Source organism: Daktulosphaira vitifoliae, unplaced genomic scaffold, assembly GCF_025091365.1.
Source record: "Daktulosphaira vitifoliae isolate Bord-2020 unplaced genomic scaffold, ASM2509136v1 Scaffold_3, whole genome shotgun sequence".
Lineage (NCBI taxonomy): Eukaryota > Metazoa > Arthropoda > Insecta > Hemiptera > Phylloxeridae > Daktulosphaira > Daktulosphaira vitifoliae.
Window position 1 is genome coordinate 27,660,215 of NW_026099574.1, and position 16,790 is coordinate 27,677,004.

At 24.1% G+C, this 16,790-nt stretch overlaps 1 protein-coding gene across 3 annotated transcripts in view; it reads left to right on the plus strand.

Annotated features, from left to right (window-relative positions):
• The first annotated feature begins 4,656 nt into the window (after positions 1–4,656).
• LOC126900685 (E3 ubiquitin-protein ligase MARCHF5-like) overlaps positions 4,657–16,790 on the plus strand; it is a 45,866-nt gene continuing 33,732 nt past the window's right edge. Inside the window, exons 1-8 of one of the 3 annotated variants that reach the window (XM_050676591.1) lie at positions 4,657–4,791; positions 4,856–4,966; positions 5,050–5,149; positions 5,911–6,025; positions 10,480–10,610; positions 10,677–10,867; positions 10,936–11,104; positions 11,168–11,478. In XM_050676591.1, coding sequence (XP_050532548.1) covers positions 4,902–4,966; positions 5,050–5,149; positions 5,911–6,025; positions 10,480–10,610; positions 10,677–10,867; positions 10,936–11,104; positions 11,168–11,308 — 912 coding nt within the window. In that variant the 5' untranslated portion in view covers positions 4,657–4,791; positions 4,856–4,901 and the 3' untranslated portion in view covers positions 11,309–11,478. Of the gene's footprint in view, positions 4,792–4,855; positions 4,967–5,049; positions 5,150–5,910; positions 6,026–10,479; positions 10,611–10,676; positions 10,868–10,935; positions 11,105–11,167; positions 11,479–16,790 lie in introns of those variants that run through there. The other 2 variants (XM_050676593.1, XM_050676592.1) reach the window with 2 other exon arrangements.

The following is a 16,790-nucleotide window of genomic DNA, read 5'->3' on the forward strand; positions in this document are numbered from 1 at the left end:
TATTTTATTGTTGGAAATTTCCCACTGCGTTTAATAGTATCGATGTTGTTTTTGTAAATAGTTAAATTATTTTTTAATTGAACTTCAAAATTCTCATCTACTATCAAGTACAAATATTCAAGATTTTAATGTCTTGAAAAATTACCATTTTTGACTTGATTACTTTCTCATGAAAATGCTATTTTAATTTTATATTTCATAAGGTTTTGGAGTCTACAATAGCATGGCATGCATCATTGTAGACAATTACATGCCAAAACTACTCTTCCCCTAAATCCATTTTGAAAGCCGAAAAAAGGATGTAATAATACGTTAGTAAATTTTTTTTAATTTATGTAAACTAGAATAAACTTATTACTATTTTAAGGGCTCATATTTTTTACATTTTATCATTAACAATACTTAAAGCTATAATTTAATTTGTTTAAGTCTAGTTGTTCTATAAAATTTGAATTGGGAAGTTATTGTATGTCCATTCTATTTATTAAATAACATTAAAAAAGACAAGAGCAAAAAAAATCCAAAATTTCAGATGATTATGATTTTTTAAATTACTGGTTTAGAGTTATAGCACAATAATCGCAGTCCATGCGGACTTATTGGGCAACTACCCCATATGTCATTGAACAATAGTACTCCTTTCCTGGATAGTAATGATCAAATAAAATTATTATTAGTTAAAATAATTAATCAAAATTTTATTCCGTTAATATTGTAACAAAATTGAGAGTTCATATATTCAGAACATTTAAAACATTCAGAATTCATATGTGAATTCTGAATAAAATCAATTAATTAGTTTACTCCTTCCCTAACCACGCGGCATGGATAATTTATTTATAAATAATAAATTGTAAGTTATAAAATATTTATTTTTTGAGTGTTTTTATGTTTTTTTTTTATCACCATATTAAAATAAACATGGAGATGTAGTAGCATCTCTCTCTATTATTCAATCCGTGGGTTAGTTTGCAGCCATTTTCCATTCTTCTCTATTATCCGCTTTCCTTTTCATTTCTACATATGAGTTACATCCTTGGTCTTGTATTATCTGTTGAATATATTCCAATCTTGGTCTTCTCCTATGGTTCTTCCCCTCTACGCTTTCTTCTATTATCAGTTTTAACAATCCTTCGTGTCGCATTATGTGGCCTATCCATTCATTTCCGTCTCCTAACTATATTATTCCATAATAACTTCTTCCCTTCTGTTTTGCAGTAGTATAACCAAGATTTTATCAATTTCATAAAAAATACTTTTCGATAAATAAAAAAGTTATTGGAAGACTAAAAATACGGCAACTATGGCCCTCTTCTCTTAAAAATCCTTACCACATCTTTTTCTGAATGTATATTACAAGTACTATGAAAGTAATTATTTGTGATTTTGTTTATTTTTGATTAAACATTAATCAAATATGTATGTTCAATAGTATAATTCTTATTCAATATTAATTTTAATTTTTATATTTATGAATGTTTTCAATAATTTAACATTATATAACACTTTATATTACTTTTATATACCAAAATGTTTAGTAATATGGAAGTAATTAAGTAAGTCTTTATAATAAACGTTTGTTGTGCATATCCTGTTCCTAAGTACTAGTGCCGCGGGAGTGGTTTCCTATTTTGTATCTCCTGCAGCTCAAGTGCTTATCAACGAGAATAATTGCATTATTTCTTCATCGTCGTGATTTGGCTCATAGAATTCTGCTACATATTATATTAATACATGCTGCTATATTAAGCAAAGAAAAAATTCAAAATACATCATTGCAAGAAACCATTGTGGATTGATGGAATGAAAACATCATTTTTTTGTACTAATATTATTTTATTTTATTTGTGTTAATATATTTATTTAAAAAAGGTGATGTTAATAATAATTAAATTATTAAGTAATACTACATTTTTTGAAATTTGAGTGTCATATTTTATTATATATTTTGTAATTGTATAACTAGGTATTTGTCTTAGGGGGGGGATATACAACAAAAAAAATTTCATAACCCTCTTCAATCTGTGTATTACATCACTAAGTGGTGGCTCGTAAGTAAATATTTTAGGGAGACTGAAAATGATGATAAATAATAATAGTTTTTATACTTAACATAAACACACAATATATTAATGATCATACAAAAAAGTCTTTTATTGATCAAAAAACCTAAAGCAACTAAATTTAAACAGAATTAAAATAAAGCTTTTGTAAACTAAAGAAATTATGCGTTCTTTTTAATCAACTCTTTAATAACACTCAAAAGTTGTAAATTCTCTTACTATAACTAGTAAGCCATGAAAATTTATTGTACCAACTGTTCTGAAATTTCCTAACATGTTTACATGTTAATAATAAATTAGAAGTCGGGCGATTACATTTTAATTGTTTTTTTTTGTTAAAGTATTGAAATTATTAGATAATAAAAAGCCCATCATCTGATTTTAAGAATTTTTTTAAAGAAATTTTTGTTTAAAAAATTCAAAATAATAATTTACAATTTAAAAAATAACGACGGCGTATAGTACGCAACGTTTATCAAATCGAAACGACGTGTAATATTGTGAATTCCCAGTTTCAATATTGGCTATCATAGTAAAATTAATATTAATTTTAATATGCTGTCTATAATATGCCGCTTATTCTACCCGGTCTTCTCTTCTTACCAGGTTTGGTCATTTCATGTTATAAACTATAACAGGTGGACAACAGTTTCACTGAACCGGCTACCGTCAATCGAATTATTAGATAACATTATTATATTTTAGTAATTTCCGTCAAAATAAATATTTATAGATTTTGTGGCCGTCGTTCATCAATAATAATGTAGAAAAATGAGACGATAACTTTTTAAATTTCTATAAAAATATTCTCAAAAATTATCATTATTTATAAATTAATTACTATTTGCTAGTTGCTAGTTTTTTTTTTAGGGGAGACTCAGTTTCAAAGTCGCCACTGAACTCACAACTCCCTTCGTAATTACGCCAGTTTCTAATTAATTATCCATATTATTTCATTTTACTTTTTATTTTTATACAAGTACATATTACTGTTTACCTGTGTTACAGATAACACCCACTGTTCGGATCACCCGGGAGAGGCTGATAGCGCTCTGCACACCCTTTTTCGGTGCGAGGCGTGGGCCCAGGAACGGGACTCTCTGGAGTCCCGTCTAGGGTCCACGCTCTGAGTCGGGTCCCTGGTGGACCTGATGTTGGGAAGCCGGGAGGCGTGGAGGCTCGTCCAGGCGTTCGCCGAATCCATCTTAAAAAAGAAGGAGGAAGCTGAACGCCTGAGAAAGAGGCAGCCGCGCCGCCCGGTACAGGAGGACCTTAGGCGCTGGTTTAAGCCGGCGCCTTAGGTATTTTGTGTTAAATTTTATGTGTTGTGAGTTATTTTTGCCCCCCTCGCATTGAACGGGGGAGGCCACTCCACGTTGTGAATCAGCTCTTGATTAATTTCGGGCTGATTCACAACGTGTTGGTATGAGTTTTAAAGACGGCGTGGGCCGCCCTGAAGTAATACCTAACGGTAGTTCCAGGGCGTCCTATAACTAAACCGGTCGTGAAAAAAAAAAAAAAAAGGTAACACCCACTCGAGTAGAACTTATGTACTCTTTCAATCCATAAATATTATTTTATATCCTTCTTTCAATAATATCCGTAGGAATAATCTATGTGTCCAAACAACTTTTGAAAGTTGTTGTGAGTGTTGGATTCACTAGCTTGATTAATATTTTTCATTGTCATTATATTTTAGTAGACGTAAATAGTATAATCTATTTTGTCATAATGTGTTGATGATAACCTTATAGCTGAAATATTTAAGGGAATCTCAAATTTTGTAAACTTATATAATATATAAGTTTAATAATATAATATAATATGCAAAATTGCATATATATTTCACATTGGCTTTCAAGGGTATATTTATAAAGAAGAGAAAAAGAGTAGTTTAGTCCCTTTTAGTTATCACAATTGGTTAAAAGAATATGTTTTTAATATTATAATGACCAAATCGAATTAAAAAAGATCTCCTTTAATAATGACTTGACTAAGCTCTTGTTGGTATGATAAATTATAAGAGTAGTCAATTGCCTTTTAGATAAATTAATTTTGCGACCCCTTAAATAATTTAAGCACAATTATAGGGTTCTAATTTAGTTACTAATAAAATTTATTATTTAATGGAAGTCACGGTTATTCCTATATATATACACTAAAGTAAATTAATTTACATAATTGGTGAGTACTGAGGCCGGTTCAAGCCTCAACAATTTTAATAGTCCTATTATTTTTTAAAAGGTGCATGATACAATAAAAAATTCAATAATATTGAATGTTTTTCAAAAATAACTCGAAAAAATTATTGATCTTCATTTTTAAATCAATATTAAAATTATAAAGCTAAATAATATATCATCAGTACTCCACCGTACAATATAATTATTATATTATTTTAAAAACATTTTAATAGCAGGGTAAAAAAAAAAGAATCATAAAAATATTGTATTTTCTGTTTTCCAAATTCTGGAGAAAAATTTTATTAAGAAGAATTGAGGTCATTTTGGCTTTTAACAGCTGTTAATATAATGATAACGTTATCTTTTTTACATTATCAAATATACCTTTTAACTGTATGCCATAATTTTTTTTTGACAAATATACAATCATAAACCAATGGAAAGTATACTCAAAATTTGTCTTTAACAATCTTAGCTATAATAATTATTTTTTTAATTTTAAATAGATTGAAATTGTTATAGAACTATTCATCAAAAATTAAAATGTAACTTTATTTTATTTATTGTATTTAATTTAGAGTTTATTTATAATCTTAAATGATTTTTTAGATAATTTTGTTTATAAAGTAAATAATTAACTTGAGAAACAAAGTTTATGTATACTATGGAAAATTTAAACATTAATCATCAATTGACTACATTTAATAGAGAAAACTCAGAGTAAGATTTGTTACTTGTATAGTTATACAATTGTAACTATAATTAATATATATATATATATATATTAATTTTTATAATTTTAGTCAAAAACATTGTTGGGTTTGTTTTGGAACTGATGATGATGAATTCGAAGGAAGTAGAGATTGGGTATCACCATGTAAATGTCGAGGATCTACACGTTGGGTAACCATAATTTAACTTCTTGATAATGAAAGGAAGATTATATTTTATTTACTATAATTTATCTTATTAACTTTTTTTAGATTTTTATAGTGTTTACTTTAAATGTAATATTTTAGTGTACACATTGAGTTAATAAAATGTGGAAATAATATCTTTAGATTTCTTTTTATGTTTTGATTGTATATATTAAACTAATAAAATAAGAAATTCTTACTGTTTTCTTATATTAAGCTGACTCTTAATATCTCACAAAGTATTGTATGACTAGTATCACTATTAAATAATACACTATGAATTTTGAAACAACATTTTAGTAAGAAAATGATTATAACAACTGCAAGTTAGCATTTTCTAAAGTATAGCATCTTTTTAATTCATAAAATACTATAGTTTTATTAATTTATATTTTCATTACTATAGCAAATGCTAATTGTTTTAACATTTTAATATTAATATTTTCCTATTACATTACTGAAAAAGTGTTATACTTAATATTGCAACAGATATCATATGTTTATTTTATCTTCTGAACTAATAGTATACTTAATACTCCTATACAAAAGAAATTTAATTGACTTAAGGTGAATGTTCAATGATATTGGGTCAACTAAGGTTCCTTTGATTATGTTGATGAGGATGCTGCTTGACATTTAATTATTTGCTCATCATTTCAACAAAATAAATTTTTATTTTAAATTATATTGTGACCTTTTCAATAAAATTACATTTTATATGACTAAATGAAACAATTACTCTTTTAGGTACATCAAATTTGTGTTCAACGTTGGGTTGATGAAAAATTAAAAGAAAATTCTAGTATTGAAGCTCATTGCCCACAATGTAACACTAAATATATAATAGTATTTAAAGATGTCAGTAAGTACTGTTTAACTTATAGATTTACTTAAATAATTAAAATAAAAAGAAATAATAGTTATGGGGGAATCCCTGGCAAGTGGATTTTCCCCTTAGGGGTAGAATACAATTTTGCCAATGAATCCCAAAAAAATTTCTTTAGTATTGCTATTCACCAAAATATTGATAGGTAAAAATAAAAAATGTCAGTCATCAAACATTCTTTTTCTGCATTGTTATGAAAAATAAAAATTCAATTTATAGTTGTAGATATAACTTATAGAGGGTATAAATTACACATAAAAAAAACTTAAAATATCATTGATTAAACAATACAAAAATTGTTAGTTGTATAATTTTTTCAGAGTAATTAAATAATAAACAAAAATCTTTTTATAATTTCCTACATTTTACCTTAGTCTAAAAGTAGTTATTAATTATTTGATAAATTCCAATTATATTTTTACATACTGTAATATATACACATTTTCACATATAAAATACTTGTCCAAATATTTAATCTATAATTTTTATCATAATATTTAAATATCATTGACACTCTCTAATTTTTGTTTTTTTTATTTATATTAATAAAAGACATAGAATTCCTTAATGTATTTATTTATCAATAAGTAGATATTAAGAGTGAAGTAATATAAATGTGTTTATACAGGGTGTTCAGTAAGTCAGGAAACGGGTTTCTATTGTTCTCATTGTTACAAACAACGAGAACAATAGATACCCGTTTCCTGACTTACTGAACACCCTGTATGTATGATATGTTAGCATAAATAATAACTTATTAGGTATTATTAACATATACAATCAATTTAACTAAAAATACTATCAATTATCATATTAAATAGTTATCAAAGACAAGTTTTTATTTTGTAATTGATTATGGTTTTTATAAAGACTTACAATGTTTTTTTATAAAGTATCTAGTATGAATTTAATATCGTAGATAAAACAATTTATAACTTGATGTTTTACTCTTACATTACTATTTATAAAAGACAAACTTGGTTGAGCTTAATAAGCTTAATAAGCTAATATTTAATAAAAAAAATTAATACTAAGAAAAGCAACTAAGAAACTGATTAAAGAATATATTTTTATTATATAAGAGTTATGTACAATAAATAAACTAACTGGCTTTATAAAATATTTTAACCTATTTACCATTAACATTATTCTTATTACCAAGTACTGGTAGATATTTGACAGTCTTAAATAGTTAAAAATGTACTGTATAATGAAAAAACAAGCTGTATAAAAAAAAGAACAATGCATCTATTATAATACTAACATTTTTATTAATTGTTAATAGCATTATTACTCGCCACTCATCCGTTCACCTAGCTACCTAAATTTTTTTTTAGTTTTTGATAAATGTCCAATTAGAACTATGTTTACCATGTAACTTATTTTTAATTTAAATATGGTAATTTAAAAAAAATATTTGAAGAAGTTCTCTTTATCACTTCTTTTTCTTTTGAACATTTTTTTAATTGAGCACTTCAATAAGATAAATTTGACTTGATAGTTATTAATGTTAGTAGGATAATATTCAGCAACTGTAATTTTTTAGAGTTTTATATGCCTTTTTTTATTATTTTGTAAAATAATTTAACTAGGTCAATAAATATTATATAAGTAGATATTATAATTTTAGAATAAATTATTTTAAAAGCAAATTATAATATTTAGTTTACTTATTTGTAAATTTGTACATGTTTTTTTCCTGTTTAAACATTAATTATACGAGTTAGACAAATTAAAAGATTACAAATCAAATAATCAAACAATTATCTTCATCAAGTCAAAAAAGTCTCATTACACTATTATAAATTTTTTTTAATAAAAAAATTGGTCACTCAAAATTTAAAAAACTTCATACATTTGACACATTTATTTAAAAACATATTAATACTTAATTTTATAAAAATACATCATAAATACTAAAATAGTTAATTATTTACATGTGAATAATTAAAATAATTAGTATAATGTATATTTATAAAAAGAGTAACATAAAAAAAAAAAAATCTAGCACAGTGGGGCGTGGCATAGTTAGGCCCAGTATAGATGATATCTGACAGTAATTAAAATCACTATCATAAAAAATGCTTTAATGCAAATCTGTAGATAGTGTTTAATTTTAAAAAATTGGTGAATTAATCCAAAAGCTACATGATCTCCTATTTCCTTATTTATATAATAGTATTTATTATAAAAAAATTCTATTAATCCATATATTTTTCAAAAAGTTTTAACATTATAAAATTAAAAATATAAAAAGGAATTTTTTTATAAAAATTTTATTTTTTTTATTAACACTCATATCTGTTTTCACAATGAAAACAAAATAAAGTCCATAATTTTTTTTTCCATAATAAAGTATATTACATAAGCTTTAATTTATGGTATATATAAGTGTCAGTATTTCCGAAACACTTTCAAAAGATAATTTGAAAAAGTTGCCATTTTAAAACCTTTCCTGTGGACTGGTAAAGGGGAAAATGTTTACAAAAATATATCAAATGATAGGTAAATACCTAAGATATTTATAAAAAATATATTGATTAGGTTATTTTTGAAAAAGTTATGGCAGTTTTAAGTAAAAAAAATGTAAAAAATGTAAAAAATTAGCGATTTTTAATTTTGTAATTTTTTTGGAGATTTCCCCCATTTACGGGGAACGAGAGAAATGTATTAAATTTTTGTGGGTAATGTCTTTGACTAGATACAATTTGTGATTTTTTTGACGTATCATTGAAAAAAATCGGTTTAGTAAGGAGCTGAGGAAAAGTGGTAACAGACACACAAAAAAAAAAAGTAAAAAATAAATACATCATAGTTAAATTAATATCTTCTCACCTTCGTATCGAAGCTAAAATAAGTGTTCATACATTTATATATTAAAATTAATAATAGATGCAGATAGTATTTAAATAGGAAAATTATAGACTCTTGTTAAAGATAGCAGAGAAAGCATAATAGTTGTGTTTTGGTAGCCATCAATGGCAATAGTATATGTGTATAACATTTTGATAAAACAAAAATGTACATTTCTTTTAATTAAACCAATAATGATACCGATTGCTGTTAGTGAATTAGTCAACTAAGAAAATATGATATATTGCTGATATATATATATCAGCAATATTGCTTAAAAAAATAAAGGAAACACTCCGAACTTAACATTATATTGTAACTATATATAATAAAACTGGTTATTTTTAAATTCTTAAATTTGTCAAAAATTAATTAAAATACTTTAAAAGAGAGCCGTGTTAAAAATAATTTCAATGGTGCCAAAGCTGGCTATAATGTTAAGGTCATATTATAAACAATTTTTAATTTTTTAAGAAATGCTAGATATAAAGATTGTGTATAAATCTAAAACCTTTCATCATTGTAAAATTTTATAAAAACGTAATAAAAAAACCTGTAGACCTTGTGAAGGCATAAGTTTAATTTTTTTATTTAAGTGAGAAAATTATAATATAGAGAAAAGCAACGTATATTTTTAAAAAAATGTCGAAATAATATGCAAGTATTAAAAAACTAAAATTGAGCAATTTGTGGATATTTCTATAAAACAATGACCTAAATCATATCACAAAAAATGTTAAAGAATGGTTGTTATTCAAAGTGTCAAGCAACTTAACATACCGTCACAAACATCAGATATAAATACAATAGAACATGTATGGATTAAAATAAGCATAAGACTTAAATATATTATACTCTAATATAAAAAAAATTAAAAAATGCAATACATCAACTGGAATAGTATTAACGATACTATTTCAGTGAAATTAGTAGAATCAATGCAATAACGAATGCACAATGTCCTCATAACTAAAGGAATGCTAACTGACTATTAATAAAGCTAAATATATGATGAATATTGTATATATTTTTTTATTTAAAAATATTTATGTTATTTTCTTTGTAAGTTTTTTGATGAATTTTTTCTATATATACATACAAGTTAATTATAAATTAATTTTATATCTATTTAATTTTAAGTTATATTTTATATGTTTTTAGATAAATGTGTTTTAATAGTATAAAAATTTCAAATTTTAAGTGACCATTTTTTGTCAAAAAAATTGATAATATTGTACGAAAACATTATTTTTAACCCATAGTAATTTTTGAACAATTTAAATGTTTACTTTTAACCTATAAATTATCTTTATTTATAAATATTACTCATATATTATAACAAATAATACAGTAAATAATTACACGTTTTTAAATAAATCAGTTTGAATGAATATATATATATTTTTTTGTTAGATAAGATTTTCTGTCTTTAATGTAAATAAGTACTATAAGATAATGTATAAAATCCAAATTAAGAACTATATAAGCATCCATCTCAAGAAAATATTAATTTTATTACTTATAATTTAATTCTTAATTTTCTGTTAATTTTATTGTAAGCTATTTCATTTTTATAGATTACTTTGTGCAACTTTTAAATAAAATTGATAAAACTTCCAATCAGTTATGTCCATTTTTAGCAGCTGGTGTTGTTGTTAGTACACTTTACTGGTCTGCTGCTTCTTATGGAGCAATTACTGTTATGCAGGTACTAATTTTAAAGTAATAACAAAAAATTGAAAATTCTTGTGTATTTATAGCTTGCATGTTTTAGGTTATGGGAGAAGAAGAAGCTATATCTATGATGGAAAATACTGATCCATATTTATTACTTTTAATGTTACCAGCAATACCCCTTACATTGGTATTGGGTAAAACTATAGACTGGGAAGAAACATTACTTTTAATGATTCAACGTTTCACTTCTAATCTTCCTTTTTTAAGAACCATCATGCCTTCATTTTTGTAATTATTAAAATGATCTTTTCTTGAATTTTATCAAATTAACATAATTTGTATTATATTTTATGTAGGTGTGAACCTATTAATAGAGTAAACAGTAATAATCCAGTACAGTTTAATCCTGTTATCAGTCCTACAACAACTCTCTGTGCTGCACTATTATTGCCTACTACATCAACATTAGTTGGAAATATTTTATTTGATAGTAGTTCATACTCTAATTTTCAAAAAACATTATTGGTAAAATAATATAATTATGTTTTTCATTTTAGTATATAATATTTGATGATTTCCTTGGTTTAGGGTGGACTAGTTTACATTGCAGTCAAAGGTGTGTTAAGAATTTATCAAAGACAACATAATGCCATTAAAGATAAAACCCGTAAAGTCATTGATTATCCTGATTCTGAAAGTGAAGATGGACATCAATTAAATATTCTATGACTTATTGCATCACTAGCTTAGTAATTGAAATAACTAAATTATAATAAAAAAGATTTGTAATATAATAATATATGTTGTAAAATTTTTAATTTTAAGTAAAATGTTTAAAAAATTGATTTTTGAAATAGATAATTTATATTTAATAAAGTATTTATCATTTTTAAAAAATATATATTTTTTTCTATTATTTTAAAACTGATTAAGTAGATTTAGTTTTGTTATTTCTGAATTGTTAGCATATAAAGTCTCATGAGGCTATGATATTACATCATTTTCATACTACTCAATTTAATGTTATATTGATCAAATTTATATTCAAGCCATTAACTTAATTTCTTTATCAATCTTTAATAGACAAACCCCAATATTGAGTTAACTATTTTATGAATTTATATCTAAGATCAAGTTAATAATTATTGAAAAGTCTTCTTTTATTTAATAACGTATAGTATTAATAATGAAACTCACGGAATTCCTCACATTTTTCCATATTTCATTAGGCCGCTTGTCTAATCATAAATAAAAATAAATAAACAGTGCTTATGCATTATAATCAAATAACATATTCAATTACTTTATACTAACTATGATTGAAAGAATTTTAAAAAACCCAGCACGGGGGGTGACGTGCGATAGTTAGATCAAGTATAATAATATCTGACAGTAATTAAAATCACTATCAAAAAAACGCTTCGATGCCAATCTTTAGATAATGTTTAATTTAAAAAAATTGCTGGATTATTCCAAAAGCTACATGATCTGATATTTCCTTATTAATATCCTGATTTAGAAAAAGTATGTCAAATGAAAAAGGGATATAAATATTATTTCTCATAAAAAAATTATGTTGATCCATACACTTTTCAATAAGTTATAGCATTATAAAGTTAAAAATGTAAAAAAATAAAATTGAAAATTTTCACACAAAAATAGCATTTGGTAGCCATTTACACCGTGAAAACAAAATNATAAAATCGAGAATTTTTACACAAAAATAGCATTGGGTAGCCATTTTCACCACGAAGACAAGTCCAGAGGTCAATTTTTTTTTTTTTAAATAAAGTATATTACATAAGCTTCAATTTAAGATATATATAAAAGTGTCAGACCTTCCAGAACATTTTCAAAAGTTAAGTTGAAAAAGTTAATTATTTGTGAAAAAGTTGTCATTTTAAATCCCCCCTTGTGGGCAGGTTAAGGGTTAAATTTATGAAAAAAATATACCAAATGAAAGGTAATGATATTATGCATCTATATAAAAAAGAATTATATTGATATGTTCATTNAGCAACTATAAAAAAAGAATTATATTGATATGTTCATTTTTGAAAAAGTTATGGCACTTTTAAGTAAAAAAAATTGAAAAAATTAGCGATTTTTAAATTTGTAATTTTTTTGGAGGTTTCCCCCATTTACGGGGAATGAGGGAAATTTTTTCAATTTTTGAGGATAATGTTTTTGACTAGATACGATTTGTGATCTTTTGACGTATCATTGAAAGAAATCGGTTCGGTGAGAGCTGAGAAAAAGTGGTAACAGACACAAAAAAAAAAAAAATAACAAATAAACACATCTTAGTAAAACCAATACCTTCTCAGCTTCGCATCGAAGCTAATAAGATAAGTTTCGGAAATACAAAATATCGCAGACCTAACTAACATATTAGTAACTTTCGATACCATTATCATTTGAATGAATTTTTTTTCAATAATTATTCCTTAGATTAAGTTTAAATCATATACTTTAATTATTTAATCATTACTAAAAAATTACAAATTTTTATAATTTTTTAAATTTAAAAATCATATTTTAGCCTTTTATGTATAGAAATTGATGGGTTAATTATAGTTTTGGATAAGCTTTTATTGAGTTATAAGCTTTTAATGCATAGGATGAGTATGTAGTGAGGGTGAGTGCAGCTTGTTCTGGTGTACGTATGCTTCGTCCGCATTCCTTACCTATTTTATGTATTGTCTGCTTGTAACTCAAAGTGTACTTTTCTAAAACTGTTATAGACCCATCAACATTTTTTGTAAGAAAAATAATAAAAAAATGTTATTTTTAAATTTTGATTATTAGCGATAAAGTAAAAAAAAATACGCTTTAAACAAAGTTTACGAAGGAAATTAATATTAAAAAAAATTGCAACAAAATGATAATTGTATCTAAAGTTATAAGCTATAAGTTAACACGATAGCCCAGCATTTATGACAGCTTAAATAACTTTTGATCCAGTTAATTTTTTTAGACAATTTTTTTTTAGTAGTTAATAAACTTGAGGGTTATAATAATAATGTAATTAATATCATTTTTATAATTAAATAAAAAATATTTCATTTAAAAAATTTACTAGGAATGTTTAAATTAATTTCAAAACAGCCATTTTTCAGAATAGATTTCAAAAAATAATTTGAAGAAAAAAATTCTTATTAATGTTTGGTAGTTAATTTTTTGTAACATTTTAAATTTTGTCAAATATGAATTTTTCTGTATATATTTTATGGTATAAAATGCTGGCTATGTTCTATATTCTAACTAAATTAGAATTCATTTATTACGAGTCAAGATGGATATTATACTAAGTATAAGGACTATTATATTTACAAACATCGTATCAACACGATGATAAGAAATTTCATAAGGCAATTATCGAATAATTTGTGAAATAGTACACTGCATTTGACTAACTATAAATATTTTCTTACTCCCATACATAATGCAATTAAACTTATAACTTAAGTCTAAATTAGTAAATAAATTAAATAATTTCTCTTGTATTAAAATAAAATGTAATTACCGATATTTTTGGATTAATTTATTTATTATATGGTTGTACTTGAATTATTATTAAACACTCTCTTTCAACCGAAAGTAATTTTCACGGAAAAAGTTATACACTTCTAACTTATAGTATGTATAAAAAGATGGTGTTTTCTTCTGTCCTTTTTATCAATACGTTATTCAATATCTAATATCGTAAAATAATACATGAAAATTCAATTTTTCACAAACTTTAATATGATACAGAATATTTACTACTGAATTTCAATAAGATATTTTTTACCGACATTTTTCTTAAAATCTACTCTACATAATTGCTATCATGGTTTTTTTTTTTATAAAGTTGCAAACTTTATAAAAAAAAACTTAAAACTTAAAAACTATAAACTTAAAAAAAAGCATACATATTATAATGGCTTATATAGTGAAAAATGATCAACTAATTAAGAAATGACAGATCAATGACAACATTATTAACATTATAAAATACAGACTATAGAAAAGGTGCAAGTATGACCATTTTTATATCTATAAAGGTATAAAAATGTTGATAATTTCTGAACTACTAGACAAAAAGTTGTTATCGACCAGTCATTTTCTTTATTAGATTATTACCCTTGATATACGCTACACAAATAATAATAATGTTATTTAAAAAATAAAGTTGGAATTTCTTATAAAGAATGGACCTAAAAAGTTCTAAATGGTTGATAAACTAATAAATAAATAAAATTAAAAAGTCAGAAAAAAATTCTGGGTATTTTTATTATCTTAGGATATATTGAGTGGTTAATGTTAAAAGTATGTGTAAATAAACCAAAAAAATAAAGATGTTTAAATTATTGATTTTAAATTATTATTTAAAAATCTTGCATCATGTTTCAAAAGTTTTTGATGAAAACATTTCACATAAATTAACAAAATAATATGTGAAAATATATAATTATGTTTTGTCCCTATGTATTAATTTTACCAAGTACTATTTTAGTATAATAATAAAAATATAATATCTTATTAATTAACACAGTAGTAACATATGTATCTTAAAAAATATCGATTAGAGTTTGATGTATATATAAATAAATATATATATATATATATGTATGATATAAACATGAGTTACATACTCTGTTATACCCGTTTAAATTGTAATGTATTATTAAGATTTGAGAATACTTCCTTTCTTACATACATCTAGTCTCAATTGGTGTTACGAACAAATAAATAAAATTTACTTAAATAGGCGTCTTTTTCCGTAACATTATGTAATCCCAAAGTTGAAATGGTTATTGAATCTCATAAATCTCAAGTAAATAAAAATAAGATGTCGATTGACCAATTCAGAAGTATCTATTGAGGTCTAACTCCGAGTGCTGAAATGGATAATGTAGTAATTCTCAAGTTTAGATTAAATTGTTAGACATAACGACCGACTAAAAAATAAAGAAAAATGAATTATCCCAAGAGTATTTTTTATTTTTTAAATTCGGTCATCTAAGTATGATGAATGTAGTAATAATGTCAAGATATGAAAAAAGAATTGCTATATGTAGGGTATTTTTTACAATTGTCACTTTTTTTGAAAAGAATGAATTCAGTTTAGTGTAATAATTTATTTTCATCATAAATGTATGCTTTTCTTATAATAATTTCAATAGTTTAGCATTTATATTCCTATTACTCTTGGGAATATTTCGGTGGAATTGCAGTTAAAAAATCCATTAACGCAAATAAAAATCATCCGAATAAAACAAAATCTGAATATTTTTGACAACAAGATGTATATAAGCACAAGAATGTGTAAAATCATCAATAATGACAAAATATCGGTTAAAGTACAAAAAAAAAACTCTTTCTAATCAAACTTTTTATTTTATTTTAGCACTAAAATAACTTTTTTACATTATAAAATATTCTGAATAATATTCAATGAATATCTTTTATGGATTTTGATATGAATTTTTGTTCAATTCTTTTAAATCTTAATTAAAATCATCCATTAAAATTGTTTTTTTATATAATCTATCCGTCATTATAAATATTAAATAGTCATAAGGTTATTTTTGATCTAATAACCATCGAGAGTTTAAAATCCTATTGGTCTCCTATATTTCGAATTGAAGAAATGAGAAAATCTAAAATCTAAAATCTAAAATTGACAAGTTGACTTTTATTAGATGTAATCTACAATTAAGTTATAACTCTAAAAACGTGTAATAAAAAAATGGAAAATATAATAGAATTTGAACTGCCACTCGTATTTGAATATTGCAATAAAGTAAGCGCATATTTTAAACTTATTGCATTTAATAATAACAATATTTGTTATGATTGTGACAAAATAAAATATTATGAATAATTCATATAATTTTAAACTTATTGTCAATAATTTTAAGGTAAAATAATTTCCAAACCTAAAATATAATATAAATTTTGTATGCTATTTATCTTTCAGTAGTTGAATATAGTTTTAGCATTTATATTATGTAAAAACTTTAAATTCTTTATTTAAGAAATTCATAATTTTGAAAAAAAAATGATTAAGATTCTACAATGATTGGCTATTATTAGCTTTGTTTAAAATATTGAATTTCTCTAATGAACATTTCAACTGTACATATTTATCTGTATAATTAATGGTTCTTAAATCATGACGTAATTTAGAATTAAAAAATCATGAATAGGTAAATTTAGGTTATAA